Genomic DNA, 8,875 nt, shown 5'->3' with positions numbered 1-8,875 from the left:
AAATTTCCGTTTGACACCCCGTATCTGAGTCTTGCCCTTAGACGTAGTTTACGTCAAAATTATTTCAACTTAACCTTCCTCCCAAACATAACGGTGGTCCTGAAAAGATCCGATTCATTTTCACTTATGTGCCTAATCAACAGCACGACGTTGATTGCCAGATTCAACGATGCTGTTGGGAACACGGATGAAAAGATGCACTGCTGTTGCCACGACCGCCACCACCACCCAACGAAAAATTTCATCCGCATCATCACTCATAAATTTTAATCAACGAGCCCTCCCGTGCGAACGAAATCATCTGTGGAATGCATCATCAGGAATGCATCACGCTTGAATTTGTAATGCTAAAACGCATCATTCCGCTCATTTGCCAAAACATCATTTTGGTTTAAAACGCATTCGAAATTAATTTGGGGGCAATTTATTGCTTATAGTGTCTAATATTTTATGCGAGAAACGTCAATTCACTGTTTTTAACAAAGGAGAACAAAAGAAATCATACGATGATTCAACTCATCCAGGAGTTTTAAGGTGCTGAGTTGGGTGCGTTACAACTCACGCTTGATTAGAATCGTCCATGAGTTTTGAGTTTTTACCACCACAGACCAAACCACAGGCGTTATCGCTTGAACCGCCCTGGTCCGTTCTCCGTGACATCCAGAATGAAAATGACGCGCGCACGCGAAACACGGGGCTTTATATACACAGGGAAAACGAAGCAGTGGATCAAAAGGCCCGTACCTTACTGCAATCTTATGTCCGTGTTGAAGATTTATGAACGGAATTGAATTTTTCACCCGATTTGGAAAGAAATAACATTTTCAATAGTTTAACGTTGATAATCAATAGTATCAATAGAATTGGCAAATTGCTGGAGAGTTTCCGAATCTATTGATAAGCAAATCTCGAAAATCCATCGAAAGATAAAGACGCTATTAGCGTTTGAAATCTATCCTAATTTCGTGACGGTCTCGAATTTGGAAATTTCGGATTTACACCCTGTATCTGAGTCTTCCCCTTAGACGTACCCAAGTAACCATGAAGCTATATATGCATGTAAAAAACACAGCACTAAAAGTTGACTTAAAGTGGAAAAGGGCAATTATAAGATCGAATTAATGGTTCATTACTTTGGCATGTTGAAATAAAGCACCAGTAATGCATCGCTGCATTCGTACTGCTGATTTAGAGTATCGTTGTCTGACAGTTGATAAATAAATGCAACAACACATCGTTAAAACAGATCTAATGCAATTAGCATTTAGCATGCCGATTTGTGATTGATATATGTGCAACATTGTAATGCTTGGTGTTACTTGGGTAGTTTACGTCAAAATGTATGCAGAAGCATAAAAACAGTGTTAACAGTGATTTGCAGTTGGACGGTACAATTTACTATTAAAAACTATGATACATATACTCATTCAGGTCTTGTGGAATTAAATACAAAATGTTATGCTGAAAACCGAGAGAAGATCAGAGTTTAAGGCAAGGATATTAGCATTTTACTGAAGTGTTGTGTGGGTGAATTTATTTCTTTTCAAAAGCAGAAATTTGCTCAAACCTCGCTTCACAGAAATGCTAACAACTTCGCCGTGCAAACACTAATCTTTCCGCGGTTTTGAGCATAACATTCTGTATTAAATTCTTCGTAGTCTGAATGAGTATCAAAGTTCTTATAATTGTAAATTGTGCTGCCTAACTGCATATCACTGTTTATGGATGTTTCTGCATACATTTTTGCATAAACTTCCAACGAGTTTAGCACCGCCCAAACGTTGACCGATTTGGCATAAATTTTGTCCAGAGCAACAGAGGGCATCAAATAGAACCGAATAAGAGAATATAATATCTCGCTTAACAATTGATTAGGGCCTACAATGAAAAGTAAACAAATTCAATTTTAACACCCTTCGATAGCATCCTCTAATAGCTACTAATAGTATAAAAATGTTTCGCATCTTCAATTAAATTACTTAGAAAAAACTAATTTTTGATTGGGCCTACAACGTGTTATTTTCAAAATATGTGTAGGTCCACCCTAAAAACGGCCAAGCCACTCGTTTTTTTCTGTCTGGGATAAGCCTTCTCCAACTTCGGGCCGATAACGGGAATTTTTTCCGAACCGTCATCGGCCCGACCTCGGAGAGAGAAAATTTCCCCTCCCGAAAAGCCTTATTCCGTGTTTACTTTCGAAACAAGCCGTAAACAAAGGGTCTATGAATGACCTGGGACGGGACTTGCAAAGAGGAAAAAATGTAACTTCAGCTGCTGCCAGTCAACTGCTGTCACGAACTGTCAGGTGCAGCCAGCAGCTTTTTGTGTGAAAGTATTGGTATCCCAAATAAAATGTTCCGCATGAATTTTGTTTTACGAAGACTTTTTCACTTAAACGAGTATTCCAAATGATCCATTTAGCTTATTAATAATCAGTTATAAACTTGTGTTTTGTTCCCGGTATAAAAATCCTTATGAAAATGAATTTACTAATTCTTAAATTAGATTCACTTTTATTGTGCTCAGAAGAGTCCACCCGCCCGCATAATCATGAACCATATGTGGATTATTCCTCAAAACGTTCATGCCTATAAATAACTTTACCTCTACTGTTCTGGTTGTTATTCATACTAAAGATACACCAACCTCACCATAAATGATATTCACAGTATGGTATGTTGTTATTGGCAAATCGACCATACGGGTAATGGGCGGTTAAGTATAATTACCGTATAAAAAAGAGCATTTTCCAGTACATTAATTTCATAATACAACATGTGGTATGGTCCCGTTATAATCCGTGTTTGAGGTGAGAACAATATGAAATATAGTATGCAAATAGTAGAATTATATGACAAAAAATCGGCACACCGTATCCCTTAGGGAAGATCCATTAATTACGTAACGCAAAAATTGGCCATTTTCAACCCCCCCTCCCCCCTATGTCACACTTTTTGTATGAATCATTGAAAATTTTTGTATGGATTGTCACACTTTGGTCAACCCCCCCTCCCCCCTCTAAGCGTTACGTAATTTGTGGATGTTCCCTTACCTTACCTATAGTAAAAGGAAATTAGTTATCATTTTCTCTCACAAAAAATGAATACAAGTGTTTGATACATCTTAGTTATTTATTTGAAAGATTTATATTTTGATCTCCTTGAAAAAAAAAATGCGCAATGTAAAGTTGAGCCAGCTTGTCTATGCTTTTTCTTTGGGCATCCGGGAAGCTACATGCAAGAGACTCCGAAATTTACCTACAAAACACGCAGGAGGAAAACCCCTACATTATAAATATGCAGAGTACATATCTTATTAACAAAATACTTACCAATATCACGTTATTTTGGAACTAAGGCAGCTCTTCTTACACACTTTTTCACCACCATAACTGTTGAGAATTGAAGAAAAATTTTGTTGTTTAACACCATTTGAATGGATTACACAAATTTCATTACTTACCAATGATTTTAAGTACAAAATTAAGTAGGAAGTTCAGAAAAACAACTGAACAAGGAACATTTTGTTTTCACCGAACTAGTTTTTTCCAACGAAATCAACAACAGCTACACGGGAAAATAATTCTGTGGTCTTTTAGGCATCATTGCTTAACTAATATGTTAATCGCATATTTATCATTGGAAGATATAATTCTTAACTGTGATTCAACACCGGAACAAAACTAAACTAGATTTAGAAGATACATAATTATTTCACAGCCATATATCATGTTGTTGATATACCATGTATAAATTATTTACAGTTTATTATTGTTTATTTCGAAAGAACGGAAGATAAGGCATTATAAATAAACAATAAAATATTATATTATTACATATGATACTATCGATGAAACATGCTGTATGGTATTGATTCTATGTCAACATATAGTTACATTGTACATCTATGATTACACAATTTGTTACAGTATTCCTTAATGCGAGTGAATAGTAGCAAGAATACTGTAGATGGTTTTCATTTATGCGGGCGGGGCTTAGGTGAAAAAGTCAAGGAAACAGTTGAAGCTCGATGGTCAACTGTGATGAAAAGAAGAACAAGTGTCAAAACAAGGAAAAAGAAGCTGTCTTTGCCAGGGGGAGAAGGTGGAGCACTGAATCCCTACCCCAACATGTGCGACATCTGGATTTGGTTCTAAACTGTAAACAACAGTGTTAATTCTCTACCACATTTTTGTTATGGCGAGGCAATTTTTATGCACACTTTTGTTTTCGATATTTTATCAAAATTAAACACTCAATCATGCAGCAATATAACGATGTGGTATGCTTGAGATACCTGCTTGATTATAGGGACTCGAAAAAGAATTTATTTGCAGTAACTAACCGAATAAAAAAATGTTCACATTCACGATTGCGCCCTAACACCGGTTCTAAGCTTCGATGCAGAGTACACGAGCTTTGTTCGCCAGTGACAGGCGTATGAGGCCCTTGGTCTTTGCCGGTCTCGTCTCAGTGAATGGACAAGCAAATGCAGAATGACTTATCAAGAAGGCCTATTCCGGAGAAAAATATGAAAATAGACTTAAAATTTTAGTTTAACGATTTCGATACATTTTTGCATGCTTTCGATGCAATTAAGGTTATGGACGGATAGATAGTGTTGATTATGTGCTTTTAGGAGTTTTTGCTGCCTAAAATATTGTACGTTGAATTGAGGACTGGACCCGACGGTTTGAAATCGCCGGTCCATCTAATCGACGTTGAAATTGTCGGTCGATGAAAGAGTGAGAGAGCTACACGGCATGCCCTTTGAATTGACACTTTCTATTCACTGATCGCATTGGCGTAAAGCATATGGAAGATCCTTGCACTGTTCCCGCACTTTCATCGCTGTTTGTTTTGATTAATTTTGACAGCTGTCCCACGTGCTTTTGCTGCCGACTCTGAGCTCGGCTGGGCGTCGCGACGTGTCGAAGGGTAGAGTACGAAGGTTTTGCAAGTGAAAAAATTTGCAAGAAAGTTTGAAATATTTATAAACAGTTTCGATAGACGGAAAATGTGATCTACTGAGATTTAAATACATATTGCACATGCATTGTGCCAGGTATTATGCATTTACAATTACATAGCTTCATTTCAAACAATAATCAAAATATTTGTAATAGCATCTGCATCAGTCGAATGCAAGGACATTCTCCCTAGATTTGAACGGTGATTTGAAACAACCCAAGGCAAAATTTCGTTGGAATCCATCCTTCGACTAAATCCACAATATCATAAACCTGGGAAATAGGAATAGAAATTGTGATGCATTTTTTTCGAACGGCATTTTCTCAATGTTTACGTTTTGGCTGTAGGCCCTTTTCAAATGTTACGCGAGATATATACTATTTTGAGCAGCCTATTGACATCCTATTGTTTAGCCCATCGCCAAATCGTAGCCAGGATGTCCCGGGCTATAATTTTTTTTTCATACTGCGTTTCAATGATGACAGCGGTCTATGTCTATTGATGATGATGACACCGCGCTTGTCACCGGCTCGATTTTGAGCCATTTGTGGATGACGGAAAATGTAAACAAAAAATTGTGACGTGCATATTTGCATGGCTTCTTGGGAAGCAAATGTAGAATGTAGTGTGAAAGCTTTTTCGTCGTACACACACACAAAATAAGGATTTTCACATACCTTAGTATCAACTTCATTGAATGTTGAGGCTCCGACTTTAGCTTTGTTTCATCATAAAAATATCAGAGCAATTTCTGCTGATTATTGCAATTTGAATCATCTTCTTCAAAGATTTTATAAAAACGATAATTCAATCACGTAATGGGTGTAAATGATGCAATTAATTTCGTTTTATTCAATAACCCAGTGGCTAGTGGTGTGTGGGGGTTTCTCTCTGCATCCGGAAACGTAAGTATTTACGTTCGAGATCCTCGTTCGGCGTACGATCTTTTTAAAAAAATCAAGCATAATTTTTCATAAGGATATTTAATATTTTATATAGGAAGTTCATAGACCCATAGTCATGTATGTAATGTAAAAAACACCCATTTTTCGGAAAATAGCCTCAACCGATTGGCTTGCAACAAGTCCCATTGTTTAATATTAAAATAGGTCGGATTGAACCATGGGCACGAGAAAGAAACTGTTACCGGTGGATCATAAATGTTTTTTTTTCTTCCCAGAACATGAAATCGAAGGGAGCGATTGCTGGTCAGCAGGCCGTAAGTCAGAGTACGAAAGCAGTGGTATCAGAAGTGATGCCACCGCTTTGGAAAATAGTGGGCTCCAACCGGCAGATCCTTCGGTTGGCCGGTTTGAGTGGCGCCATGGCAGTCATGCTCGGTGCTTACGGAGCCCACCACCGGTTCAACATTGCTGACGAAAAGGAACGCGACCCGAAGAGTATTTTCGAGATGACCAATCGTTACCACTTTATGCATTCGCTGGCGCTACTGGCGGCTCCCTTGGCCCGGAAGCCATATCTGGTGAGTGCACTCTCATGTTTAGATTCAGAGCGAACGATTTATGGATTCTTTACTTTCAAAGCTTGTTTTATGAATCATTCAAATACCGTTGGGCGGGACGATCAAATTAACATTGAAAAGTGCATGATAAAAACGTAGAGTAATGAAAAGACTATACAAGATGCAGCCTTATTCTTGTCTATACAGTAATATTTACGAAACTGCCCAACATAAGCTCGCGTCCAAATCCTGAATTCCCCAATTCCTTGCTTTATTTTTATTGAAAAAATATTTTTTTAGCAGGGGCGATGATGCCAATTTAAAATGCTTCCAGGCACTTAGAAACATATTCTACAAAAATGGTTTGAACATGCATACCTTGTTACAACAAAGTCGCACCAAAGCATCGAAATCCAAACAAATCTTTATTTTTAAATGCTTTTAATCCAGCCAAGTTTAAAATAAATAAGCTCTTTTCCAGAAGTCTCGAAAAAATATGAATTCGGAAACTAAAGTTTACGATACTAGGTTCATTATTATTATTACGATTTCTGTTTTCTTTTAGACGGCTGTTCTACTAACCTCAGGCATGGCTTTGTTCTGCGGCACTTGCTACTACATCTCATTCACCAATGATCGCCGAGTCAGTCAACTGACCCCGGTAGGAGGATTCTTGTTGATCTTCGGATGGCTTTCTTTTGTGATTTAAACACCGAATGAAAACGCCAGTGTTTCATCCACAAAACGTTTGGCTTATATTAAACATATAATGGATTTTCTGATGTAGTTAATGTCAAAACATAGAAATTGTTCAAATAAATGTCTCTGTGTCTAAAATCAAAAAGGTTTCTCAAGTGGTGATAATTTTTGGCTTGACATTGCAGCGATCGATTACGTATTGTGGCAGACAAAACGTAGGATTCACCTTCCGTAATCTTTCGTCTCCGAGTAGCGATAGAGCCCCCAAGCCGAATAGGGTATGAAAAATATCTGGCATGTTTCCGGTACGATCCGAAAATCCACCTGTTTCGGCATCCTGGCAGGAAAGTATGAACTTTTCCAATTTTTCAGCGCTGATCCAGTGCAATCGACCCATGATGGTGAGCGATGCCAATACCCACCAGGAATAGCAAACATCCGGCAGCTTCTCCGGTCTGCCATTCAGTCCTCCGCTGGGCAGCTGACGTTCGCACAGCCACCAGGCTAACTTTTCGCAGTCCAGCCGATGCAGCTGATCGGTGATCGAAAGGAATCCTACACAGCAGTAGATGAGCCCAGCATGACTTTCCGCGTTTGGTTTGGAACCAAAACCCCCGTCCGAATTGCAACAAGACATAACAAAATTGACTGCTTTTTCCTGATCGATCACATCCATCTTGTTCTAGAATAAAAATCACGATTAAACTTTTCTAGAGTTTCGTAACGAAGATTAATGTTATTCATTAATTTCTATTGAATTGTTTTTACCATTTTTAGGTTCACATTTCTAATTTTTGTCGAATTTTTCTAAATTTTGTTGTACTTTTAAAGGTGTAGACAATGTTACAAGGCGCCCTTTAAATTCCCTATTCAACCGCCCAACGAATACTTACAATCAAACTCAGAATAGCTACTGCGCAGAATGAGAACCGAGTGTCCACCTCGCCCCACTTGTCCCCGAAGAAACTACCGTCCAACTGTTGCAGCGAGCACACATATCGGGCAATGGCCCCCACGTCGATCTCTTCCAGACAATCATAGATGCACAGAATCTGAACCGCGCTCAGTGTATACAGAATGTGCGGGTCGTGTCCCTCGCAAGCCGAAATGCCTCCGCTCGTCGGACACTGGCACTTCTTGATAAAATCGACAATCTCCTTTCGATTCACACGGTCCAGTTTGTACATCAGGTCCAGCCCCGTTACGCCCCAGTAAATGCCAGACATCCGAAGAAACTCCGTCATGCAATACTCCTGCGAAACAAGCAGACTTTTAGTCTTTTAGAAAGGGGCCGTAGATTATTTTTCTGATGCCTCACGTAGTCATTTTTATCATTCCCGTGATTGGCAATATACTCAATGTGCTTTTCGAACAAGAGATCCCTAGGTTCGTCGCTAATCGATACGTCGTTAGATATGAAGGCCTGAAAGAAATGAAGATATTCCGTCTGCCAAACTCTAATTTAATTTAAATTTAATTACCATACTGATGATGAATTAATGCTGCTCACTTTTCTTTAATACAAAGTACTTTCAGTGGTTTGCTTTATAAAGAAGACTCAGTATAATTTCGGTTTTCTGCAGACAATTTTGCACTGATTCATTCTGTTTATATTGAATTGACCGTCAAAACAAGGAAAAATGTCAAATCAATTAAAAAAATAAAAAGCTACACTGAAATAAAACGTTACCTTCTTAATTGAGATGAGTGACGTTTGGCGCACGCACACTATGATAAAAAAAAC

General features: G+C 38.4%; 2 protein-coding genes across 2 annotated transcripts; one reads left to right on the top strand and one right to left on the bottom strand.

The window, feature by feature from the left end:
- Positions 1-5,654: 5,654 nt before the first annotated feature.
- Positions 5,655-7,276, top strand: LOC134220641 (transmembrane protein 256-like). Its single transcript, XM_062699742.1, has 3 exons — positions 5,655-5,875; positions 6,151-6,453; positions 6,998-7,276. The coding sequence occupies exons 1-3, from the start codon at positions 5,789-5,791 to the stop codon at positions 7,139-7,141; spliced, it is 534 nt and encodes a 177-aa protein (XP_062555726.1). The 5' UTR covers positions 5,655-5,788; the 3' UTR covers positions 7,142-7,276.
- On the bottom strand, positions 7,164-8,772 carry LOC134220640 (geranylgeranyl transferase type-2 subunit beta). Its single transcript, XM_062699741.1, has 4 exons — positions 8,613-8,772; positions 8,450-8,554; positions 8,025-8,384; positions 7,164-7,813 (listed from the first exon to the last, which is right to left on the bottom strand). Exons 1-4 carry the CDS (start codon positions 8,613-8,615, stop codon positions 7,283-7,285), a joined length of 999 nt encoding a protein of 332 aa, XP_062555725.1. The 5' UTR covers positions 8,616-8,772; the 3' UTR covers positions 7,164-7,282.
- Positions 8,773-8,875: the final 103 nt, after the last annotated feature.

The sequence above is a fragment of the Armigeres subalbatus genome, chromosome 3, assembly GCF_024139115.2.
Source record: "Armigeres subalbatus isolate Guangzhou_Male chromosome 3, GZ_Asu_2, whole genome shotgun sequence".
In the NCBI taxonomy this organism is placed as follows: Eukaryota; Metazoa; Arthropoda; class Insecta; order Diptera; family Culicidae; genus Armigeres; species Armigeres subalbatus.
The sequence above is the reverse complement of the archived record's forward strand: the minus strand, read 5'-3'. Positions and strand labels throughout refer to the sequence as shown.

What these genes read in the sequence shown, in the direction of transcription:
- LOC134220641 (XM_062699742.1), top strand. Translation starts at nt 5,789, where the DNA reads ATGGGTGTAAATGATGCAATTAATTTCGTTTTATTCAATAACCCAGTG. An exon ending in TTCTCTCTGCATCCGGAAAC is followed by an intron (nt 5,876 to 6,150) that starts GTAAGTATTTAC and finishes TTTTCTTCCCAG; the next exon opens with AACATGAAATCGAAGGGAGC. An exon ending in TGGCCCGGAAGCCATATCTG is followed by an intron (nt 6,454 to 6,997) that starts GTGAGTGCACTC and finishes GTTTTCTTTTAG; the next exon opens with ACGGCTGTTCTACTAACCTC.
- LOC134220640 (XM_062699741.1), bottom strand. An exon ending in GGAATGATAAAAATGACTAC is followed by an intron (nt 8,385 to 8,449) that starts GTGAGGCATCAG and finishes CTTGTTTCGCAG; the next exon opens with GAGTATTGCATGACGGAGTT. An exon ending in TAGCTATTCTGAGTTTGATT is followed by an intron (nt 7,814 to 8,024) that starts GTAAGTATTCGT and finishes TTTTTATTCTAG; the next exon opens with AACAAGATGGATGTGATCGA.